The 26,735-nt window shown below is 36.0% G+C and overlaps 2 protein-coding genes across 2 annotated transcripts in view; one reads left to right on the top strand and one right to left on the bottom strand.

The window, feature by feature from the left end:
* The window catches only part of sema3c (sema domain, immunoglobulin domain (Ig), short basic domain, secreted, (semaphorin) 3C), a 72,619-nt gene extending 64,945 nt beyond the window's left edge, over nucleotides 1-7,674 (top strand). Inside the window, exons 17-18 of the mRNA XM_079817551.1 lie at nucleotides 1,834-1,964; nucleotides 4,352-7,674. Coding sequence (XP_079673677.1) covers nucleotides 1,834-1,964; nucleotides 4,352-4,753 — 533 coding nt within the window. The 3' untranslated portion in view covers nucleotides 4,754-7,674. The remainder of the gene's footprint in view (nucleotides 1-1,833; nucleotides 1,965-4,351) is intronic.
* A 2,416-nt stretch (nucleotides 7,675-10,090) lies between these two features.
* cd36 (CD36 molecule (CD36 blood group)) lies at nucleotides 10,091-25,811 on the bottom strand. Its single transcript, XM_079817355.1, has 12 exons — nucleotides 25,490-25,811; nucleotides 24,684-24,844; nucleotides 21,312-21,456; nucleotides 17,165-17,311; nucleotides 16,684-16,775; nucleotides 16,395-16,444; nucleotides 15,189-15,258; nucleotides 13,917-14,101; nucleotides 13,708-13,826; nucleotides 13,539-13,612; nucleotides 13,382-13,436; nucleotides 10,091-10,565 (listed from the first exon to the last, which is right to left on the bottom strand). The coding sequence occupies exons 1-12, from the start codon at nucleotides 25,610-25,612 to the stop codon at nucleotides 10,386-10,388; spliced, it is 1,401 nt and encodes a 466-aa protein (XP_079673481.1). The 5' UTR covers nucleotides 25,613-25,811; the 3' UTR covers nucleotides 10,091-10,385.
* Nucleotides 25,812-26,735: the final 924 nt, after the last annotated feature.

Below are 26,735 nucleotides of genomic sequence, written 5' to 3' on the forward strand. Positions count from 1 at the left end.
CCCGGGACACAACATCATGGCCACCAAAAAAACTCAGCAAAGATTGTTCTTGCTCCGGCTTTAACTTCTGGATATTCGGCAGCAGTGCCACAACGGAATGAATGGCTTCGCTCGCATCTTTCTCCACCACCATTACTGAACTACAAGTCTAACTAGCCCACGACATCAACGTCATCGTTCTCAGTCACTCCCTCTGTTCACTGATTGGACCGGTAAAAAATTGTTAGGAGAAAACCTAAGACTATACCGCAGTCCCAGACGGAGTACTGAAGGAAAAGGAAAATTGAGCGGAAGTACTTAGGAGGGCGGAGCCAGGCTATATGTTTCCATCCAAAGTTGTGAATTTACTTTATGCACGAATATCACATATTCGCTGGTTACTCCAGTTTTCAATCACATCCAGTTTTGGGGCAAAGTCACATCATATCCCCCCCCCCCCCCATAATGTTTTATGGACATTTTATTCCTCTATATATCCTGAAATTTGAATAAAAATAGATGGATGAAAACATGGCTATTGTAAGTTTATTTCATGTAATTGCCACTTTATTTCTTTTCTTTATATCTCTATATTTCAAAATTGTAACCATTTCTGACAGCTACTGCTTTTTTTCATAATTGCAACTAAATTTGGTTTATCTTGTAATTATTACTTGAAAAACATCATCTGGCAGCAGCTTCAACAGTTGGAGTGCTGGTCATATTAGCAAAATTTAGCTGGCAAAAAAGGTCTACTTTATTGACTATTGTCAATAGTGATTCAGTTAGTCAATGCAGTGAATCTGCTTGTGGAAATTTTCACTCTGACGCAAAATTCCAGATTGCATGCATTTTGCAGAACAACTTTAAAATCGTGCTTCCACACAAATGTGCCACATTGTGCTGCATTTGTGCTTTCTAAATGCGAGGACGGATTGCTTGTTGCTAGAAACGAAGTCCCGTCTGGTTAGGACACATGATTAAACATTTTGCAATAGCATCTAGAGGTGAATCAATCTAGTGACTAAGTATTTTGCTCATCAACAACACAGCCACAAATGGATCCATTTTAGCGTCATGAATGTTGCCATAGAAACTAATCATTCGAACTGTTCAGGGTAGAATCTCCATGTTGTCATCTTGTAATTATGCTAATTCGTACGTGAACGCAGCCAATGCTAATGCAACCATGCTCATGCAACAACGTCATTGTATGATGTGTTGACGTAGTTTTCCAATAATAGCATGTTACAATACTATTGTTTCCAATACTAACTGATTTAATACATAAACATGTACATACTATATGTAATTTCCTAATGAAATGCATACTTTCAGTGCAAATTCCTCACACATTTCTCTCTCTCTTCTTCCATCACTCTCATATCCTTCTTCCTCGCTCTCTCTGTCTCATTCTCTCTCTCCTTGTGAAAGAATCTGTCATGGGACGAGATTCAGAACACCTGCTAATTTGAATACAATTGGCACTGATACTGTCAGCGATCCAGATGACTCATAAAACATTTGGATGCATCAGAATTATTAAATATCAGTCTTAACAAAGAGTGAAAGCGTTATCCCAGCTGTATGCACAAAACAAAAGTAGCATAATGTCGAAACAGATGTTGAATATATGATATCATTGGCCAGTGTACAGGGTCACTTATCCAATTGTATACACCAATCTGGCCCACTGCTCTTCTGAGCTTATTTTACTGCATACTCCGTTAACTCGTACCCCATCATAATCTGCAGATGTTAGCGTGTCAAACGAATTACAGCAGTACAATTGCAATTAGTATATTCACTAAGTGCGTGAGAGCTGGCTGGCTAACACTTGACGTCTTATTTCAGCGTACAGGAATGCAGTGGAGATGACTCAGTACGGAGTCAAAAACAACACCACCTTCTTGGAGTGTCAGCCTAAATCTCCTCAGGCCTCTGTTAAATGGCTCATTCAGAGAGACAACGATCGCAGGAAAGAGGTCAGACAACCCTGTCCAACATTAAACACTGATCCTCACCAGGCGACATGCAGTACACTGCTCCAGTGCTTTCAATGAAATATCATCATGTGTTTGTAATCATCAAACAGCCCTCCTAAACTTTTAATGCTTCCTCTGTGCTTGGAGAATAAGAAATAAAGGACGCACAGGGATGCTCAAAACTTATTTTTCTTACAAATACTTCTGGCTTACAATAAAGAATGAAGAATAGAGACACACAAACATTTAAGAAATATGACAATTTGTAAACTTTCTAAAAGGGCTTTGTTCCTATTAGAAAGTACAAACTGTATATTTGTTGTACTTAATTTAGAATAATGTACTCATATATAATGAATTTATTTAAAAATATATATATTAATGAGCAAATGAATATGATATTAAAATATTATATATAGTAATATTTATATTTTATATCATTGTTTATATAAACATTATATCATTATATAATATATAAACATATTATATAATTATATTATAATAAATTATTATTATAATTGATATAAAATAATTAAAATGTATTGTTCAATTATTGCACAAAATAATTAAAACATTATAATATCTTAATATAATATTAATTTGTTAATTGAATTACAATTAACATTATTCATATGAATACATTATTTTGAACAAATAATATTAACTGTGAATGAACAATATATAAAATAAAACAAATTATTATCATACATATTTTTATATAAAAGTAAATAAACTATATACAGGGAGTGCAGAATTATTAGGCACGTTGATTTGATAGGTAAAGAATCCTAAAAAATGACCCCCAGTAGATAAGAATCACAAGCTGAAGTGTTGTAAAATACATGAAGAAGGTTTTTTTATAGGCTTTATGGACAGATAGGTTGAGAGTGACTCTTGAAGGACCAGCACCACATCCTCTAGTACCACTGTTTGAAGAATTCATCTTCCAGAATCTGGCAGTACGTTTTGGGAGTTCATTTTTAGTCCATCTCTGCAAAACGGACTTCAGGATGGACTAAAATGAACTCGCAAAACGTACTGCCAGATTCTGGAAGATGAATTCTTCAAACAGTGGTACTAGAGGATGTGGTGCTGGTCCTTCAAGAGTCACTCTCAACCTATAAAACCTATAAAAAAGCAGGCTTCATGTATTTTACAACACTTCAGCTTGTGATTCTTATCTAGTGGGGGTCATTTTTTAGGATTCTTTACCTAACTGAAGTCTCTGAGATCCTGACACCTTGCACTACTGGAGACTCCAGGTAGGTTGCAGCTTTGGAAAATGGTGGCGCTGGAGACTAAAGGGTTCCTGATGGTTTCACCCTTAATTCTTCACCTTAATTCTTAATTCTTTTGCAGTTAACAGGTGTCTTTTCTTCACCACCTGTTTTTGTCTGATCCTGCTGACCCAACGAGCATTTCACTGTCCAATGGTCACGTCTTAACTGCAATGTCTAGTATTGCATTAGTATTGCATCCTTCTCATGGGCATTTAATACTTTTTGACTTTTCAGTCTGAGTTAAATCTCTTTTTTGGCTCAATTTATCTGTAAAAGAAAACATGCCTAATAATTCTGCACACCTGAATATAAGGTGATTTTCATTTCCAGCCTTCATGAACAATTATATATCACTTATACATTATTAAATACTAAATCAATAGTAGTTATTAGGATTACTGTGGTTTGGAATTGGTCAAATGTGCCTGGAAAAAAAATATGATCAGAAAATCAACGTGCCTAATAATTCTGCACTCCCTGTATTTAACAGTATAAAAATTCAGTTGTATGGCTGAAGTGAAAAAAAGTTTAGAAAAGTGAACGTTGGAAAGTGATTTTTTTTAGTTCATTATGAAAAATGCACAATAATGCTATATTAAAATTTGATATGACATACATATTTTCCAAAACATGTTTTACTCTAAAACTGTGAGAATCTAAATCTAAAAGTTGTGTTTCAAATTTGAGGTTGAGAACGCAAAATATGAGCTTTCAGTAAGATTTTTTTTGGGCGCAGTACCAAACGTTTCCACTAGATAAAATTGGTTTCCCGTTCATTTCCAATGCGCTCATCTTTGGCCATGAGGATATAATAGTTCGACTTTTTTTTTTTTCAGGACCATTTAACCTTTTTGAATCATGTCCATGCATTTTTTTTAAACCATTCCGATGAAGTAAAAAATAAAAAATGATTAAAAAAACTTAAAATTTTTAGATGAACACCAGTGAGTTAAGCATGTATAAGCAAAATAGAATAAGCTATAAATATATTTTACTACATTTTGAGAATTCAAAGTATTCTTTTTTTATTCAGTTTTAAAATATTTTTGTATTTGCTAAGCATTTAAAAATCATGCATTCACCAGTCATTATTTTCTTTGTGTGCAGGTTAAGCTGAGCGATCGTGTGGTGTCCACCAATCACGGATTGCTCATCCGTTGGGTGCATTCTTCAGACCAGGGCCTGTACTACTGTCTGGCAACAGAGAATGGCTTCAAGCGCACTCTGACTAAGATCCGTCTCCAGGTGCTGAGTGAGGCTCTGGTCAGCGCCCTGAGCAACAAACAGCAGTCAGCCTGGGGCTGGGCAGCCACACTGCACCCTAAAGCCCTGGTGTCGGCCTTCAGCCCGGCTGAGACGTTGGCCATGCACCAATACTGCAAGGAACGCAAACAGATGCAGAGTCTGCAGAACTTACAGAGCCCCATGAGAGGCGATCTGGGCAAACTCAAACCCCTGCTGGACCACAGGAAGAGCAGGAACCGCCGGAACCACTTACTACAGGAATAGAGGTGGAACATAATGGAAGGAGGTGGATGTAGAGATGATGAAAAGGAATAAAGACATGCATCATGAGAGAACTCGAGTGGGAAATAAAAGAGGAGAATGTTGGAGAAGATTCCTCAGATATGAACCTCGACTGTTTTTTTTCTTCAAGCTCAAAGCATCTCAGGTGCTTCCTGTACAGCAGTTTCATATACACGAGGAATGGCCAGAGCAGAAGACTCGGAGGAATCCTCAGACACACACACACACACACACACGTGCTAATCTGTGTTTCATGCTACATAATACACAATGCCATATGTCATACAGTAGTGCTGTTGTCATTTTATGTGGGTGTAACATTTCGTAACAAACCAGAAAGTAACGCAAAGTCCTTTAAGACCCAGCAAAATGGCTTGACAAGCACTTTTTTGCTCTTGTGTTGACGTATTTTCTTTTGAAACAGGAAGCTGGGATGAACATATCGAACAGCTCATCCTTTTTTATCGCCAATAGTCTTTAGTTTACGTTTATTTACGAACCTTTATTTGCTCTTTGCTAATGCTAGTCAAAGGCAGGTGGTGTAAACAAAAGGGACATTCCCATTTTAAAGAGCATCTGATCGGACAAAAATTTGCCTACGCTCCTGAGTGAGTCATGATGAGTCATCAATATTTTTGGTTTGTTTGCCGAAAGAGAAAGACTGTAAATTTTAAATGTACATATGTGTTAAAGTTTTATGTTGTCACATTTTAAGAGTACACTAGCGTTAGCATTGGCCTCAAAGCTAACAGACATGGACTAAAACCCACAAAATTTCAGTTTTGGTTTCTCTAACATTTCTTACGAGTATTTTGTTAACTTGTAGGTATAAACTAGCATTAGCACTAGTCTCCAAGCCAACAGAAAATGACTAAAAGCCACAACATTTTAATTTGGATTTCTAGGTACATATAGCTGCTAAAAGTTGTCGAGTTTTGGAGCACACAAGCATTAGCATTAGCTTCCAAGCTAAAAGAAATGGACTAAAAGCAATAGAATTTCATGAAAATACGAAAGCAGTATTAACTTTTAGACAAACACTAACATAAGCCCTAAAGCTGGAGTAAAGGTAAATTTCCATTTCAATTTGGATTTCTTGGTACATGGTACTTTAGGAGCACACAAGCATTTACATCAACTTTTAAGCTAAAAGAAATTGACAAAGAGCAAAAAAATTTAATTTTAATTTGGTTCTCTTTAATATCTCTGCAGAAGATTGCAATTATAGATATATATGTTCTAGCAATCCAAGCTTGGTCCAGGCAGATTCATATGGCATATTTGGGGCAAGAAATATAAAAATTTCCTTTAATGGAACATATATTTCTATTCTACTACCTACAACTCTTCAATACCTCACACAGAACTAATATCAACAGTAGTCTTATGAAGTTTATCAACAGCCTCCCACTTTTATATGATAATTCTCTGGTAATTTTGTGGATTAGAGCTCATCTCAAGTATAGTAAAAGCTTGTTTTCTAGCAAATGAATTGTTTATTGTCACTGAATGGATCATGAGAATTCTTCTTGGACGCACAGACCAAAGTACATCAGCCCAGCTGCACCACAGATGTTCATATGGAAAGAGAAGATGGTTTGGAGACATTTCAAACTATACCAGAGAGGTGGCTCTCTGAGCCCATAAAACTGTAGAGTGTTGTGTGTGTTCGCCCAGTGTTGTGCTTTTGAGAAACAGTTTTGTCATAATTTACTCACCCTCATGAGCTTCCAAACACGCAGGACTTGGAATATAGAAGTCATAAGGACCACTTTTTTGTCCTTTGACAATCACTGGTCATGCTTTCATTACACGGGAAAAGAGCAGTGTGAACAATATCTCCTTTGTCTTTCCTGAAAGAAAGAATGACATGAGGGTAAATTAAGCCAATTTTGGGTGATCTATTGGTTTAAAATGTCAGTGTATGTGCACGTTTTATTAAAATGGTATTCTGGACCACAATAAATCAGTTTAAAGGCCCGTTCACAACAATAACTATAATGATAACGATAAAGATATCGTTTTTAAAATGGTTCTAAATGTAAAATAGCACTATAACGATAATGGCACAGAGAAACAATATTGCTGGATTCACTTTCAGAATGATTTTTTTTTTTTCAGTTTTGACAGTCAATCAGAATCCATCCTACTTTAAAGAGCGCAAGCATTTAATGCTGCAGATGATAAAACAGAACGTTGGTGTGGACACTAATGTAGTTATGATTCTACAGTAGTTATCTTTATAGTTATTCTTGGTGTGAATAGGCCTTGAAACAACTTTTTTTGTAACGTCCCAGTAATACCAGTGTTTAAATCACGTAAGGATAGGCCCAATGAGGCATGTGATCATGCATGTTGTTTCATTGTTCACAGGCACTGATGATGTTGGGATTGAATAATATGTTAATGAATTCTGGTTTGCTCAGTGTGAACAGCTGTAATGTGACTGTCACTCATTTTAGATGATGTATAGCATTGTACAGCTTCCAATTTTGGATTGATGTCTGTGTAACTTATGTTTTTGTATTTTGAATGTCTGTAAATAGTCAGCTCTAAAAAACATTTTGCAATAGATTTCTGTATTGCAATTAGATTGCATTCACATCATAAGTTTTTTGTTCTCTGAAATGTCTGAATTATTTTTTATGCCAAAATGTCGATGTTTTTGACTGATTCTGCAAGTTCGCAGAAGTTTCTTTGTTGTTGTTGTTTTTTTGCTGTGGCATTGTGTGCCCTCTTTAAATGGCATTTGGAGTAACAATATAATAACGTAATATTACTATAGAAAATATGCTGTATTCCCTGTGAATGTTAATTTTATTTTATTAAATGTCTTGATTCCTGTATTCCTATTTATTAATTACATAAGATTGAATAACGGCATTAAACAACTTCAACATGTCATATTATGTTTTAGGAACTCTTTACAAGAGAATCAGAGAATTCCTTTATATTTGTAGCACCGGGAAATATTCACATTCATTTAATAATTGTAACAGTCAAATTAAGTTGTTGAAGTTAAGACAATACTGGAAGGTGTAAAAGAAGTTCACAGAGCAGCAGAATAAGGTTATCAGTCTTGTGTTTGAGTGCATAATGCCACGAGTGTGACAACCGAATTTTACTCGAATTCACACTCTTAACCCTCTGGTGCTCTGTTTTGAAATTTTAAAAAATCACTGCTTCATCGGAGTTATATGAAACTTGGTGACTTTTCTAGCATTAGATATGCAAACACACAAAAAATTGGGGTCATGATTCGAGCACGCTAATTGGTCGTAAAAAAAAAAGTAGCGTTCATTGTCTTCGGTCATAAATGACCGGCCATAGGAAATGAATGGGAAATCAGCAAAAACACAAATTCTCCGAATATTTGTGTGTACAATCTACAAATCGGCCACGATGCTGAAAAAAAAGTACACAGCAGTAAAGGGGTGACACTCTAAAACATCAGGAATGTGATATTGACACATCCACTCACACACGCATACTTATACACACACAAACACCTATGAAAAATTGAACTTATGAACCACATTTTGATTTTTTTTTTAAAGCAGCTTCATCAGAATGATATGAAACTTGGTGACTTTTCTAGCATTCGGTATGTAAACACACGAAAAAATTGAGGGCATGATTCGAGCATGCTAACTGGTCGTAAAAAAAAAAAATTCCCAACTTGTGCTCTTCGGTCAAAAATGACCACCATAGGAAATTAATGGGAAATCTGCAAAAACACAATTCACAGAAAGAAATCTATATTTCTAACAAAAAAGTCTAAAACGTTATAATAAATAGTCTGAGATTTTTTTTAAATATATATTCAAATCCATCCAAAAAAAAAAAAAATCATTAAATGTGTTCTAAAGAGAACCAGTGAATTCTCAAGCCTCTCCATAGAGACCTCTAGTGATTACACCCATGGTTGCATGATTTCTTAAATAATTCCAAAAGAGGGCGCTAATCTGCCTTCAAAAAATATATATATTTGAAGGCCTAGTTTCTTTTTTAACCTGAAATGCTGCAATATCTCAAAATACCAAAAATATTATTGAAGAAAAATAAATTGCATTGGTTTTACTGGGGTGGAGGAAGTTTAATTTTTAGGTGTCCGGTCACTTATGACCGGGAAGACAACCAATGCAACCCCTAAACGAAGAGCACCAGAGGGTTAAAGGGTTAGTTCATGGGGCGTCTGAAGCGGTGAACTAACCCTTTAAATTTCCAGGACTATAAAGCGCGTGAGTCGTGTGTCTGTTGGTATGGAGATGGAGCTGCTTCCATACTGTTGCAACTTGCGTTGTATTAATGTGTGGTTTTGGTAACTTACAGAGACGCAGAAACGAGATGTGTTTAAGTCATCTTCCACCGGAGCTGCTCCGTCAGTTTTATGGCCATCTTCACCCAGGTAGCCATATAATCTGCCGTCGGTTAATTTAATTAGAATGGTAATAAGTAAGACTGATAAACTCTCGCCTACCGGGCGATTACAGCCAGGTGACGTTCACAGTTATCGCGAGAATAGAAAACATCGGACAAGGACAAACACAATAAAATACAGTTTTTTTTATACATTTTCTTAAATGGTCTGCTTTAACTGCTTTAAAAACTAAATCTCTAATACCAAACAATTTTCAATAAGGTTCCGATATACTGTGTACCCCATACAAATAACGCTTATTACAAAATATCTTCATGGAACATGATCTTTACTTAATATCATGATTTTTTGGCATAAAAGAGAAATCGATAATTTTGACCCATATAATGTATTGTTGGCTATATTGCCACAAATATACCCGTGCGACTTATGACTTTTGTGGTCCAGGGTCACTATGGTAATCAGAGTTATCAGAATGTCATTATTTTTGAATGATTATGCATAATACTTGTCTCCAAGCCTCTATTCCAAAGTAGAGTATAGACCTACATGCTGTTCGCTCTGGCTTTTATCAGTTCAAAACCCATGGGTCAAACCAGAGCAGAAAAGCAACAGTCAGAGATGACCAGTGGCGCTTCATAATTCATAAAGCAGAGAGAAGGTACTTTAATATTAAACAAGCCCCTGTGTCCCACTCAACCACAGGCCCTCTTGTTCTACAAACCCTCCGGAGAATGGTAAATAAACCGTACAGATTTACAGGGTATAACAGAGAAATCTGTTCCAGAATTTCTTCTGTTTCTCTGTTCTTGGTGGTTGTTCTTACGCATGAGAAGGCAGAACTTGATATGTGATTTGAGATAGATAGAAAAAAACAACAACTATGCAAAGAGTAGAAAGAAATGACAGAAAATAAAAATAACAATGAGGCCAAGTTTCACAGTTCTTTGTTTTATTGAAATTGTGCTGACATACAAAACTATTTCATATTTAAATTAACCACAGTATGACCACATAATGGCAGAATATTTACCCTGATAACTATTGAAAGTATGACTTGATACAATATCAAGCAAATACAGAAAGAAATCATTTTGCTCCGCAAAAAATGCTGAGTATATAAATTATATAAATAGAATTGCTGTACTCTGAGCTCAAATAACAATTACAATATACAATTCCCCCAAAGGGTGCTACCAAAAATCAAAGACAAAGCACCAAGCATCCCTCCCTTTATTTAATCAATCCATTTTTACTTTTCTTCGTGCACACCACGATCAATCCAATCATACAGCCGGCAAATATGATCGAGCCGGCCACTAGAAGTCCAATCTGAATCCCCTCCAGCAGCTCTATCTGAGAAATCAGCTCTTTCTTGAACATTTCGGCTGTCTCATCGTCCAGGGATGCCGTCTAACACAAATAAGAGACAAAAATCTTGTAGTCAACAGCGAGGCGGCACCTAATCCTGCTCTGATGAGACAATCAGATGGTCCAGGGGTCAGACATGTGCGAGATTAGCTGTTTATTGGCGGTAATAATTCTTCTGATATATCAGATGTAAGATTTCAGAAATTGCTCAGTCTGTCCCAATGGCTCTAAAGTACCTAGTGGAGATAATGGATCTATAGTGGGCTTATTGTATCTACAGTAAATGCTATATTTGGACCCATCACAACCCACAGCGTACAATCACACACTATACGGATCACATATTATAAACTATTGCCTGCTGCATAAAAAATATGATTTAAATAGGATTTTACTGACTTGGGTCAATGGTTAAACCTAAATACTTTAGTTGGACCTGAATGCTTTATTTGGCATAAATACCTTAGTTCAACCTAAATGCTTTAATTCAACCTAAATGTTTTATACTGTATGAGCATAAATGCTTTAGTTGGACCTAAATGCTTTAATTCAACCTAAATGTTTTTTTTAATGTTTTTATTAATGCCATATACAAAATAATATACAACGATAAACATTCAAGAGGAAAGAGTACCATTCACTTCATGGAACAATATCATATTTGCTTATAATGTTATAAGCTCTTATCGCCTTTTTATGGATGTGAAATGTTCCTATTAATATTAACATGTGTATAAGATATGCTTTATCTTGATCAGTTGCATGGTAATTTAAGTATATTCATTATATTCAATCAAGATACAATTTCCTCTCAATTAAATGTTCTACATCAATCCCAAATATATGCGTTTTGTATGCAATGGATAAACAAACAAAATAAACAAACAAAAAAATGGCTTCCTTCCTTGTAACTTTTACAGAAATCACAAGAGTAATCAATATTTATTTTAAAATGCTCCAGACCATGTTTAACTGCAATTTAAACTTTTTTTTGCTTTATTATTAATGTAAAATTTAAAAATGTGAAATATCCAAACAGAGAAGACCAGAAAAAAGGAGCTGGAAGATAAACAATGTTATTAAGTATATTGCTAATTTAGTCATTTGAGACTTGTTTTGCTAAATGAGCTCGAAGCCTCAACTCGGACAGCACGCCAAATACACTTATTTTACTATTTTACTCTGTTTGATCATTTGTAAGTGTGAACTCTCGAACCAACTGGCACAGGTAATCATTATTTTCTTATTTATTAAAGCTTTATTGTGGCGTTTATGCCTTTTTTATTATCATGATAGAACAGTGAGTAGACAGGAAGCAAAGTGGGAGAGAGAAAGGGGGGACGGGATCGGGGAAGGTCGAACTCGGGTCTATTGGCGCAGATGATGGGACATTATTTCCAACTTGAGCGTAATGTTTTATTCTCCATCATTCAATGCATTGAAGTGAGCATCGCAGATTAAAATCAATAAATCAAAATATTCACTGCATTTAAAAGGGGAGAAGGCTCAGCACCCAAGGCTCTATCGCCTATTGCTGGGTGTCTTTGGGCGGATTGCTGAGGCGGATTGCGGGCAACAGCCATTTTAGGAACTGCCCTACAGTAGTGGCCAAAAGTGATTTCCGGCATAGGAAAATTGACATATTCACCCTTTCTTCTAATATTATTAAAAATGTGTTAAAGATTTTATAGGCATATTGCGTAGTTGTGATTGGAGTCAATTGTCTTAGTTGTGATAACACACATGCCAAATGAAACATGCCAAATTGTGCGGACATAATTTTTGGCCAGGCTGTCATACAAAGAAATTATGAACACATGCAAAAACCAAAGCCAATGAAATATTAACAACTGATTATGTTGCAGTAAACGTATGTCTTTTTTCCTTGGTGTTTAGTTTTGTTTAAAACCTGTAGCTGTAGTTTGCCTGTTTTGCCAAATAATTGAGTCAGACATACCTTCATTAAGTTTAGTGTTTTGTTCTTCCCTCATATTTTAAAATATATTTAAAAAAAAAATTATAAATATAAAAATGTTTTCCTCATATTTAATCAAACTTGGTCAGTGCCACAATAGTGCTATCTAAGACTATGTATTACTTTAATTTCTGCAGTTAGAGCATTGATTTGAGTGGGAGAAGTTATACAATTTCTTACTAGGTCAGTTACAAAAAGAATATCTTGACGATCAAGCTTTTATCATTTTATCAACTCCCTGTCATCATTTAACTCCAATACATTATATTTTTGTTGGAAAGTGTGTGGTCTCCTCCTCTCTGCTGCCAACTTGTTACTCCTAAATAGGTTAGGATACCTCTCCGGCAATCTTAAATAATTTAGGAGCTGAGACTTAGTCTTAACGCTTAGGAACCTTTATGGATCACACTTATTCTTAAAGGGATAGTTCACCCAAAAATGAAAATTCTCATTTACTCACCCTCAAGTTGTTCCACACCTGTATGAGTTTATTTGTTCTGCTGAATACAAAAGAAGATATTTAGAAGAATGTTTGTAACCAAGCACATAGAGCAACCATTGACTACCATAGTAGGGGAAAAAATACTATGGTAGTCAATGGTTGCTCTATCTGCTTTGTTACAAACATTCTTCTAAATATTATCTTTTGTGTTCAGCAGAAAAAAGAAACTAATACAGGTTTGGAACAACTTGAGGGTGAGTAAATGATGACAGAATTTTCATTTTTAGGTGAACTATCCCTTTAAATTTAGGATTTTTTACATACTTAAGACAAAAATTTTACTCTGAGCGGCTTTATACATACGGCCCCTTGTTTCTTTATAGGACTCTTATGCTTTAGCTGGACTTAACTGCTTTAAATAGATGCTTTGTTAGCACTCACCTCGTTCACCCACAAAAGAGGGAAAATTGTGTTTTCCTTGATATTGTTCAGAATTCTGTGAGAAAGAAAGACACAAGACATCATGTTAGACCAGGCATGCATGAATTAAGCAGAGCGCACATGCATTCATGACAGTGTGTGATGTCGGTTTACATACACAATGCTATCCGATGGGCCGTACAACATGTTGAGCTGAAGCCTTTTTGCAAATCTCAGAGTGAAGCCTGTAATCTACAAATGACACAAGATGCGTAACCATTATATTATCATATCCTAAAGCTTTTCTTCAAAAAGAAAACGTATGCAAAGTAAAATGAGCTCCTCACCGGTTCAACGTCCAGAAATATGGAGTGCTCATCAAAGTTCGGACTCAGTCCGACCACTGCCTCGACGAGATCACTGGAGCCAAAGAGGAAGTGGGGTAGAGAGAGGAATACTGGGGATCCTGTGGGCAAATTCACAAGTTAAATGGTGAAAAACCCCATTCAATAAATTTTAGTCTCAGCTGACTTTATAAGAGGCTCAAAGCACGGACCTTTACAAGCAGTGAGGTCAAGAAGTCCTGCCACAGTGCAGTTTTTGGTGAGCGAAGGGTCTGTACAGAAGCACTGGTTATCTGGGTTGTCCACTGGAGAGGCCAGAGCTTTGGCAGGCAACATGTACCGATAGACATCGATTCCCTTCAGGTCCACAGTGCTATCATACTCAGCAGATATTGACCTGCAGGACAACAAGCATAATATTTATCGTATATGTATGTGTTGCAAAGGGGCAATGTGTGCTTCATCACATTAACTTATGAAATGTCTGTCCACCAATGTTTGACAACCAGAAATACTTTTTGTCTTAATTTTGAACATTTGAATGTATATAATTTGTTTTATAATTGCAAAAACATTCATACATTTCAAGTGTGTTAAGTGTCTAAATACTTGTTTAGCCATTGTGTATGCATGATTGAAAACATGAGGAAAAAAATAGACATTTCAGAAGCCTTAACATATGGTTTCTGTAATACATTTTTAACACTTATCATGTGACTACATGAAAAAGACACTGTGTAGCTTTGATCTCCAGCACGGCACAGATGATGTATTATGATGAAAGTGAAGGAATGTTAGCATTGCTAGAATCTTTTCTGACATCTCTGACCCTGCAGAAGAAAAGGAGTGGCCTGACCTCTGGTGGTAATGACAAACAAAAGAGTGGACGCATTCAACCAACCTCCACTTGGATACATTATATGTGATCAGGACTCCAGATCAAATCTAATCAGATGCGAAGAGATAAAAGTCCATGAACCCTCATGGAGGTAATGGGACTATAATCAAGAGATTATGAGACATTGCTGATGTGTAGCATTTGTATATAGAAGCCTCATAAAATATGTGGACACTTAACATGTATGAATGCCAAACACCATTTCAAACTAAATGGCAGTTATTGAAAAAAATGCTAGCATAACAAAATTTTTCACGTTTTTTAAATGACAAATCAGTAGATGTACTGTTCAGAAAGACATTTTGTGATTGTCAAACATTATTGAAACATGTCCATAGTTAACGTGATGAACAAATCATGTGGCTACTCTGCTAAGACACCTATGTGAACTTGGTTTGAACTTGAAACCAACTAAAAACCACAGTTAGAGACCAGCTAGTTAAAGTTAGTTCTGAGAGAGAAGTAAAGGTCTTAAATCAGCTGCTCGCAGAAGATTTGGTTTGATATTTTGTTCTATAAGGCAATAACCTATAAGTGTGGTTTAAGTACTTTTTCCACTGATTAACAGGGAACGAACTGAAAATACCTGCAGATATCAGGAGAAAAGAAGAATAGAGGTTCTTTTTTGTTCAGGAACGGGTGGAAGGAGGAACCATCTGTTGACATATGAATAAAAAAAGTGAATAACAATTGAGTGTGTGAAATATTACATTTGTAAAGGAAATGATGACTTTTAGAAGTGCTGAAGGCCCTATAATTAGATGATAAACAGATAAAAAACTTTGATCACTGCCTGGCCACATCCACCACAGTTTTAGGCCAACAGCTTTGGAACAGAAGTCATACCACATATTTGCATATGTCAATAGTAACATACTGTAATTACTAGGGATGCACGATATATCGATATATTAAAGCCAAAAAATATTATTTCCTCCAGCTGAGACACTTCAGTTGCGAACTGTTCACCATGAATGGTTTTGAATTGCTTGAAATAAAATTGGAATCACTTCAAAAAAGGAAAATACAGTTAAGTTCAACATGTGCAGTGCAAGTCTGTCATATAGGCTACATAAAATTATAATGAGAACATTATAATTGTGTGCTTGGGACATGGCTTTTAACGGTGTCTTTTGTTTTTGTAATCAGGCTCTCAAAAATTGCATAAAAATGTGGATTTAGATTTATTGCACATTAAGATGTTGGGTCTGGGAATACACCATTGGCAGGGCTCAATTCGAGGGGCGGGATAAACGCTTGTCTTTCAAATTTCCTCTGCACGCAATAGGCTAGCGCTACAACCAACCAGAGCAACGAAGAAGGTTAAACTTTCGCCGTATCCGGTCGGCAAAACTCTGAACACATCTTCCTTTTTTAAGAATGACTTCAGTGCCGTTCTTTATTCTTTTCCCAAAGAAAAGCTTAACTCCAAGTCTTCCAGAGTGGCAGCCAAATCCGATTCGTAAGACCGCTGTTCGCCAGCTTCTTTGTTTTCAAGTAGCACGCGGAACCGCCGCAACTCTGCCGTCATTATGTTACGCCCGCTCACCGACTCTATACGCGATGTGATTGGCCTGACTAGAGTTTGGTTTTTCCAGCTCACAAGCCAACGGAGAGTTGCAAATTACATTTGCTGCCGCTAGGGCGCGACCAGATTTTTAGGCTACAATCTATCAGTTATCGCCTTTCAAATATAAAGAATTATCGGTATCGGCCAAAATTTTCATATCGGTGCATCCCTAATAATTACAATTAATTCAATATCAATGTAATATATTAGAGGTAAACTTGCCTGTTCCGTTTATCATGTCACAATAAGGGTCCTTCCAGTAACTCAGTGATCTGTACAACAGTTTATTGTTAGTTTGAGTGTTACTAATGTTGGGTTAAAGATACGAATGCGATTGATTGATTCATTGACCAATTCAATCAGAAATACATTTATTGACAGCTGTTGTACCACATCTAGATTTACAGTCTGGGTAATTTTTCTTCTAGAGAACAACAAACAGCTACGACTCAAAGAATCGTGTATATGTTCCATGTTGCACGTATTCTTTATGCTAATGTAACATACTTACGCTTCACCCTGCCAGCGTTCAATCGTGGCTACCTTTTTAATGTCATCTTTGCCTGTGAACACAGTGTATGGTCCATCGCTGGTGCCATTGTACTAAAAGAAAAAAGGCAGTATTTTCTCTTGAATATTAAAGCATATGGGGCAGTACAAACTTGTAACATAAGCATTTATAAACTCTGACTTAAAAACCTTCAGATTTAAAAGAATTTAAAACTGGCTTTTGATGTATCTTCGAGGCTAATCTATAATCTATCTTTTGTCAAACCATTTCATAGGGTCTTTAAGTATTCTTACATCGGACATTCTTAGTCTTTGTATTCTTACATACATATTTACTTAAATAATTTAGTTTACTTATATATTTGCATGAGTTTCTTTTTAGGTCATTCAAATTATTTTGCACACTCACAATAAAACTATATATACTTCATCAATCAATTGGGCTTTATTAGCAAGTGAATGCCAAGGGTTGTCATGCTTACTGGATAGAAAACTCCAATCATGCTCTTCAGCATTGGATCTTTGTAGCCCCACAACAAATCCTTAACAGTCCTGTTCTGGAAGAGTGTGGAATTGGACTGCTGGATAAACCAATTGGCTAAATTATGATCAAGTAAACTGTAGACACCCTGGAAAAGAAGAAAATAAAGATTGATCACAGAGCAAGTATGGAACCATAAATTCCTAATAAAACCTTGAAATCAACAGCTAAATTCAACCACAAGCAAAGTTCATTTGCATTTATAACTTGTAAAGCACTTTAATCTGACTGAACATCACCTGTAATTATGAATATAATATATAACAGTGAATAGGAGATGATTATACAACTTTGTTAGTTATGCATTAACTTACAAACTGCCTTTGGACAGATAATCACATATATCAACTTTATCAATTGATTTGACAAACTTTGACTGACTTGCTTTAGAACTGACAACCTTGCTGAAACAATGTAACACTCTTTATGACTATGTTAATCTAAGGCTATGCTAATCTAAACAATCTGAAACAATCTATATGAAGGGTCATGAGTGAAAGAGTTAAGGAAGGATAAAATTGTGTGTGTGTGTGTATATACAGTATGTACACACACACACACATTATATATATATATATATATATATATATATATATATATATATATATATATATATATATATATATATATATATATATATATATATATATATATATATATATATATATATATATATATATATATATATATAACCTTTAAATTGTAAATTGTTAAATTGTAATAATGAAATTTTAAACTGTAATAATACTGTTTATGTTTTATATAGATGTAATATTATGAAATATTATTCACATTTAAAAATGTTTTCTATTTGAATATATTTAAAAAGTATCACTTAAAAAATACCGGTATATATAGTACTTAAGCAAGCTCTTAACACATTATAGTCCGACTCGTCTATTGCGATCTCAAAATTCAGGCCAGTTGACAATACCTAGAATATCAAAATCGACTGTGGGCGGCAGATCCTTCTCCTATTTAGCACCCAAACTCCGGAACAGTCTTCCTAGTATTGTTCGGGAAGCAGACACACTCTTGTCAGTTAAAATCTAGACTAAAAACGCTTCTCATTAAACTAGCGTACACATAACACATTATCACATTTCTATAATTCACATCCGTTAAAGGAAGACTCAAATTTTTTGGGACTTTAGCTTATTCACCGTATCCCCCAGAGTTAGATAAGTCCATACATACCATTCTCATCTCCGTGCCATAACTCTGTCTGACGCACCCACCGCTAGCCTAGCTTAGCACAAAGACTGGAGGTAAACGGCTCCAGCTAGCCTACTGCTCAATAAGTGACAAAATAACGCCAACATTTTCCTATTTACATGTTGTGATGTGTATAGTTACATCGTGTAAGACCGACGGAAAATGAAAAGTTTCGATTTTCTAGACCGATTTCAGGCGCTGTGTAATATCATTGCGCCGCTGCATCCATGGTACGGCAGCAAAGTTCCATGATTATTACGCAGGAATGAGAGTATAGTTCCTAGCCATATACCTAGCCTAGAAAATCGCAACTTTTCATTTTCCGCCAGTCTTAATACACAATGTAACTATACACATCACAACATGTAATTAGGAAAAAGTAGGCATTATTTTGTCACTTATTGAGCAGTAGGCTAGCTGGAGCCATTTACCTCCAGTCTTTGTGCTAAGCTAGGCTAGCGGTGGGTGCGTCAGACAGAGTTATGGCACGCACGGAGATGAGAATGGAATGTATGGACTTATCTAACTCTGGGGGATACGGCGAATAAGCTAAAGTCCCAAAAAGTCGGCATGTTCCTTTAAAGGATTGATAGGCTGCATAAATTAGGTCAGCCGGAACCCGGGAACACTTCCCATAGCACCCAATGTAATCCAATAGCATCTACCAATAGCATCTACACTTATATTAGTCTCTCTGTTTATCCCAAGGTTATCATTGTCAGCCATATATTAGTTCATATCAAGATCTGATGAAGGACCTGCACCGTCCTAGACACAACCACAATGCAGCCCTGAATGTCCCTGAGATCCTGACTAGTCACTAGTCAATCCCCTGTGAATGCCTTTGTGACGCAACAACCCTTGGCACAGATCCTTAGCAAAGGAGCGGACAAGTCCTTTTGCAAGTCCTATGACCAGCTTTGACTCCATACAGGCGTGATGAATCCAATCTTCAAGCAAAAGGAACTTAATGAATTATTTAAATGCTACCGATCCACAGCCTGAATACCATAGAACTGGCCCCTCCGACTGAGCCTGGTTTCTCCCAAGGTTTTTTTCTCTGTTATGTCACCTGATGGAGTTTGGATTCCTTGCAACTATCACTTCTGGCTTGCTTATTTGGGGACACTTAATATTCAGCAATATCACTGCTCTGACTAAACTGACACTACTGGATGAGAACTAAAGCGAGCTGAACGACGGCATCACTGTTTTTCTGCAGAACTGCTTTATAGATTAAATGAACTAATTTAACAATTGATTAATTAACCATTTCCATCACTGAATAATTGTCCTGTGTATCACTGTAAAGCTGCTTTGAAACGATCTGTATTGTATAAAGCACTATACAAATAAAGGTGACTTGACAAAATAGTAATTTATTTCTGTGATGCAACGCTGAATTTTGAACATCATTACTCCAGCAGTCCTCAGTGTCACATGATCCTTCAGAAATCATTCTAATAATATGCTGATTTAATGCTTAAGAAACATTTGTTATTATCAATAAACAGCTGTACTGCTGAATATATGGAATATATTAATATATGGAAACAAGATACATTTTTTTGGGATTATTTGATGAATAGAAACTTCAAAGGAACAGAAATTAAATTAAAAGAAAAAACTGAAAATCTTTTGTAACATTATAAGCATCTTTACTGTCACTTTTTGTTCTTTTGTCTTCTGAACAGTAGTAAATGCTACTTTTCAAAAGTTTTGATATTTTTGGTCCCACTTTGTTTTAGGTGTATTTAACTACTATGTACTAACATTTAAATTAATCATTTGATACAATGCACTTATTGTGTACATGCATATTTTTCCATTGTACTTATATTATTATAATTATGTAATTACATCTGTAGTTATTTCTGTAATTACATCTAAAAGATACACTTTTGACACTTCCCTAAAGCCCGGGATACACTGCACAATTTTCGTCTGTCCCAGACGAAAGATTTCCATTGTGAAAAAATCGTGGCGATTTCTGTGATTGTGGCTCCTAATCGGTGGTCCCATGTCATACGATGAGGTTCAAAGACGGCCGTTTTCACAGTCTTGAGACCATAGATAGCCTACGACAATTTTCTGACAGTGTCAGAAATTCAGCATGATCACCACACAGTGTCTACTGGACCAGCCAATAAAAATGCAACATGCAATCAACACGACATGGCTCTAAAACTTAAAACTGCTTACCTCAAGCTCTTTTCCCTTCCTCTTTCGTGGCTTCCTCTTTTTTTCAGCACACATGAAAACTAAAACTGCCAAAGTGTGATTCATCATGGTCTTTTTGTTTACCATTTGCGAATGCTGATGGCATTTTATTCTTCTATAGAAACTTGCATCGTAGCCTACGAGTCAATAGGAGTCATCATTGTACAGTCTATGTCGTACCCAAGTTTATGTCTATGTCGCACAGTGTGATTTGTAATGATCTTATAGGATTGCTAAAATCGTCCAGTGTATCCCGGGCTTTACCCTTTAAACCTACCTATACCACCAAACCTGTCCCTAACCTTACCCGTATCAACAGTTTTTATGTACACATTGTTTTTTATGTATGTACATAGTAAAGACACCTAATATAAAGTGTGACCAGATTTTTTATGTCTCTTAATGCTCACCAAACTGCCTTTATTTTATCAAAGATACAGTAAAAACAGTAATATTTTGAAATATTATTCAAATTTAAATAACTGTTAATATATTTTAAGATATAATTTATTCCTGTGATGGCAAAGCTGAATTTCCAGCAGCCATTAATCCAGTCTTGAAGATTACTCATCACATTAACTCGGCATGGAGAATGAGGGAGGAAGAGCGACAAGGAGGAAAACAGACGGGCAGAGACGAAATGAAATACATACTGCTACAGCCAGGTTGAGTGAAGTGACTACGTCCTCTTCTCTTCCTACTGACATGCTAGGCTCAAAGATGGCTCCCGCCGGCAGCACAAAGGACGCAGTGAAGTTACCATTGAAGGTGATATTTGTTTTGGGGATAAAACGCGTCCTGGAAGACAATAGTGAGGATGAGAGCATATCAGACCACTGGGAAATACATTATGGCCATTTAGTGGCTTAAAATTGCAATAAAATGCAAGTTATGTGGTGTTTTACTGGTCATATTACTACGCAGCAGTTTTATATTTTAAGAATATATAACACTCCCATCAGATAATATTTTTAAAATTATTTGTATCTGCTGATGCCCCTAATGTAAAATGTATGTATAATGTATATAAAACTAATAAAATGAAATAATATTTATTTTATATATTAAATATAATAAGATAAAATAAAGAAATGTGAAAAAAGTACTAACTGTTTACTAGCTGATTCCCGCAAGACAGAGGGTAAAATGTGCGGGAAAGTGTGAACAGATTGTGTTGGTGCTTGAATTTTGCAATTTTGTGCGGGAACCGCAGGGGCAGAACTTACACTCACACTCACACTCTCTCACACACACACACACACACACACACACACACACACACACACACACACACACACACACACACACACACACACACACACACACACACACACACACACACACACACACACACACACACACACACACACACACACACACACACGTCTGGTTCACTATCTTTGTGGGGACTCTCCATAGATGTAATGGTTTTTATACTGTAAAAACTGTATATTCTCTCCCCTTACACTAACCCTACCCCTAAACCTACCCATTACACACACACACACACACACACACACACACACACACACACACACACACACACACAAACCCAAAACTACAGGCATTTTTACATAAAAAAAAAACTAAAACTAATTCTGTATGATTATAAGCTTGTTTCCTCATGGGGACCTCAATTTATGTCCCCATGGTGACACGAGTCCCCTTGAGTCTGTGTGCATTCAGGGTTGAAGTCCCCACCAGGATAGAAAAACATGAACACACACAGACACACTAACATCAGGCCCATATTATGTGAAGGTACAGGACAGACTGAAAGTACACATGACCTACAATTTCCACACTTTTCTTAATCCCGGGTCCAGTGGACCCGGACATCCTGTATGTAATATAAATGTGTAGGGGGGGGTGTACAGTGTGTGGTCATTGAAAATGTGTTCTGATATATGTTCTTCACAAAAAATGAGCCAAGGCCAATGAGTCTGAGTTTGAAAAAATAATTAATCGTATAAAAAACGAAAACGGGTCCCACAGACCCGAACACCATACAAGGGTTAAATACTGCTCAACTGCTATTTATATTACTTTAGTACATGACAGGATATGTATATAACAGTATAAGAGCATAACATTTGCCTTAGATTAGACAAGCATCATCCCATCAGATAAACTTATCAACAACGATTAAATGCCAACAGCATGACAAAACTTTTGAGCAAGCTTGAAGTGCATTATGTTGATAATGTCTTTGTTGATAAGCCTTAGAAGTAGGTAAAAATAGTCTATAATTTGGCAAAAGGCTGATGCCTTGAAATTCTTTTTGCTTTATTTTCAGGTAGTTCAAGAGATGGAGATCTAGTCACGTAAATTTAAAATATCGATTGCTGGATTTTCTTTAACCCTCTGGGCCTCTTCGGTCAAAAATGACTTTTTTATATACCTTTGTCACATTAGCTATGTGAACACACAAAAAAATCATGGACATGATCATGGGCGTCGGAAGCAAAAAAAATGTGGGTGGGTCCTCTCAGAAAATTTTTTCTGGAATAGATGCCATTTACATAAAGTACAAATATATCATCTGGTTGGACAAGTCAAATTTACAGAAATCACCACAATTTTGACTGTGGCTATAGTGTAAGGGTAAGACGCATGGCATCACGTTTTGACGCAGATCGACCCTCGGTTCGAATCCGCCTTAGGCCGAAATAACTCTACTCCCTTTTCCAATCACATATCAGATCAGAAAGGCATTTATTTTCAATAAAAATGAAGAAAATATTAGAAAAGTGGAAATAAAGTGTCTAACATGTGTTTAATAATAAATGTTTATTGGTTAGGGGAAGGTAAACAGACATGTGCTGGATTAGAGACGATAAAGGTGAGTGGGTCCAATATCATTGATCGTAAAAAGTGGGTGGGTCTTGTCCCACCCACATACAATGGTTCCGACGCCCATGGACATGATATGGATATGTTAAAAGGTTCGGGGAAAAAACATGTGGCTCCTTTGTGGTAAAAAATTACAGACATAGGAACGAAAACTCAGAGAATCTTTTGGTGGTACACACTACAAATCAGCCACGGTGCAGAAAAAAATAGCACAGCAATGAAGGGGTGACACTTTAAAATATCAAGAGTGCAAAAATAGACCCCCCCCATGAACTAGCGCGACACACATTGCATTTTTGCAAACGTGTGAAATAAAATCAATAATTCAGCCACAATGCAGTAAAAAATTTTAAACAAGGAAGAGGTTACACAAGAGTACAAAATAAACTGGTGTGGCTGTAACAATATGGTAAATTTATCCAAAAGACTCAAATAAGAAGTTGGAATAAGATCAGACCCAGATTGACAAAACTGTAATAAAGCATACCTATTTATTTTTGTTTTGTTTTGAATTTTGAGGATATATGTAACAAAAATGTCCTCCTCGGTTTGACTGTAGTAAAATGAATGCAAAAACTGACAGTTCAAATCAACATTTCAAACAAGAAAAGTAGTCTTTGAGAATGTCTAAGTATAAATCCAAATCCACAACTAATAAAAATAAGTATTTATGTCTAAAAATCTATAGAGAATTTATAAACCACTTTATTTAGAACTATATAGGAATTTAGTGGTTACACCATGGCATTACATACGTTTTTCTTTTTTACTCCTACCAGATCTGCCTTTAGAAATTGAATTTTAAATGCCTTGTCACTATTTTAACATGGAATACTGCTTTAATTGAAAAATAATTTACAAATATGTTATAAATTTTTTTTGTATTTTTTCAATGGGGAACAATAGCCGATACAAATTTTATAAATATTGCAAATTATCGTAAAATCACCTCAAAATTCTATATAATGAATCAAACATAATAAAAAATATATATTACATTGGTTTCCCTGGGAAAAAAAAGAAGTTAAATTTAAAGGTTTCTGTCCATTGGACAGCGAAGGACCCAAGTGTGACCCCTAAACGAACAGGACCAGAGGGTTACGAGAAAAAGAAGAATGGTTTGTTTACATGAGTATTGATTGAATATTTGTCTATATAGCCACAAATCTTACTTGTACGTGTACGGTCCTTTCTGCACCAGCACAGGTTTGGCCCCTTGACTGACAACCTCATCAGGGTTCTGAACGTCAAACAGCCAGAACTGCCTGTATACTACTACGTCAGCAGACGTCCAGGTGTCAAATGCTAATGTCCCGTTTTCCAACACTGTTTCCTTTAGAGACACAAAACATACTTGGTATTAGATACTCTATGCTTATTTTATACTACATTATGTACTTTTGTGTTCAAAATAGGGGAGACTGGGGCGAGTTGTCACAATCCAATGAATATTTGTCAACATGAGGTTACTTTCAGACAGTTTCTGCATAGGTACACACCTTAAAACCTTGGCTATAATAAAGTAATTGAACATTTCAGATGTTTTGGCCTCAGAAGAAAAATACAGCTCATTTAACACACACGATAACTGACCTTGACACTTTGAGACAATACACACAATATACATTTATTTAAAGTGTATTATTAATTTCAATGGCTTTTCAGCTAAATTCGAACACTAAGACAGTTCATGAAAGAGTAGAAAAAATATGAAACGTTAACTGAAATGATAATCAATAAATTGCACATGCCCCAATCATACATTTAAGAGGGGAAAAAATGCCCTTGACCCCAAAACCCCATTTTATCTCATCTCATCTCATCATTAATAGTAGCCTACGTTGTACCCTACATTGGCTGTTTCTAAATTATTCTGAATATTTCCCCACAACAACTTAATCATGTACCGTATCTGTTTGTCTGGAGTATCTGCAAACGCATGTGCCCCGAATATTGATATGAAAAGACGACGGCTTACCTTGTTCACGGTGTTTTCAATAACCATGTTGCCCACAGGGATGAGAATCCCGCCCAACACGGCGACCAGGGCGCCCACCACTGCCCCTGCGATGAGCGCGCATTTCTGATCACAGCAGGTCATGATGGCGAGCAGCAGCCTGGACCAACACTGACCTGCGGCGCGTCAGGTGCGAGCATTAGGTCGTCCTGGGAATTACGTAAATTCCAGGGATCGAAGGTTGTAGAGGAGGAGATTGAGGACTGGATTGCCGTTTAAATCACACCCGAAGACCCTCGTTAACACGGAGTTATCTCAGCGCGATAACGCGCTGCTGGGCGGGGAGCGGGCGCGTAACACACGGCATTCAGAAGCCAAGGCCAATGTCACTTTCAGTCGAGAGATGATGTTTAAAAAATGTTTAGATTCAAAAGTGACTTTTAAATATCTATTCGATATCGACTTGATCAATTCAGAATCCGATTCAGAAAATACAAAAGTAAAAAAGGCAAATGAAAAAGAAAAGTATGCTATAGAATAGCCATAATATATAGGGTAGCCTAATATAGCTAAATTAAGAGTATAAAGTTGCTTAACTTTTTTTAATTGTGTTTTTAATTCACTTTTGAACATAATACAAGACAAACAGAATTTACTTCTGAATTGAAGCAACAGAATGTAATAGACACAGTTAATATAACAGAATATTGCATTTCAGACAGCCATATATAAAAAGTAATATATTTAAAATTTAACAGATGAGTATATAGAATAGAATAGTAAAAGTGATCAGTTGACTTAACTTTAAAAAAGTGAGGAAACCCGTTGCCTTAAAATTATTAATAGCCTAAATAAACTTCATACGTAGCCTAATTGAAAAAAATAAATAAAATAGTTTTCTTGCAAAAAGTTCAAATAACTTTTTTTTAATGAAGTTTATTACTTAATAATTTTAAGGCAAAGGGTTTCCTTACTTTTTAAGTTTAGTCAACTGATCAGTTTTTAAAGTGAATAGTAGCCTATATTGCATTGCATTGGATCTCAGAGGGTTACCACACTGTAACCACACATTTACATGTCACATGAGGGTATTACAGCTTGTATGCAAATTGTTTGACTGTTGGCTACAGTTCTACAGTTCAGCAAGGACATGAGCCATGATAAGACTAATAATTGTGTTTCTGGTTCAAAACTTTGGAACCGAACAACAATGATGTGATATCTAGATTGTTTGTTAGTTATACTAACGTCAAACGTATGGTAACTG

Source organism: Gobio gobio, assembly GCF_949357685.1.
Source record: "Gobio gobio genome assembly, chromosome: 5".
Taxonomy (NCBI): Eukaryota; Metazoa; Chordata; class Actinopteri; order Cypriniformes; family Gobionidae; genus Gobio; species Gobio gobio.

Coding starts and splice junctions, on each gene's coding strand:
- cd36 (XM_079817355.1), bottom strand. CDS start 25,612: ATGACCTGCTGTGATCAGAAATGCGCGCTCATCGCAGGGGCAGTGGTG. Junction 21,457..24,683: donor AAAGGACCGTACACGTACAA/GTAAGATTTGTG, acceptor ATTGTCTTCCAG/GACGCGTTTTATCCCCAAAA. Junction 13,613..13,707: donor TATTTCTGGACGTTGAACCG/GTGAGGAGCTCA, acceptor TGTCATTTGTAG/ATTACAGGCTTCACTCTGAG.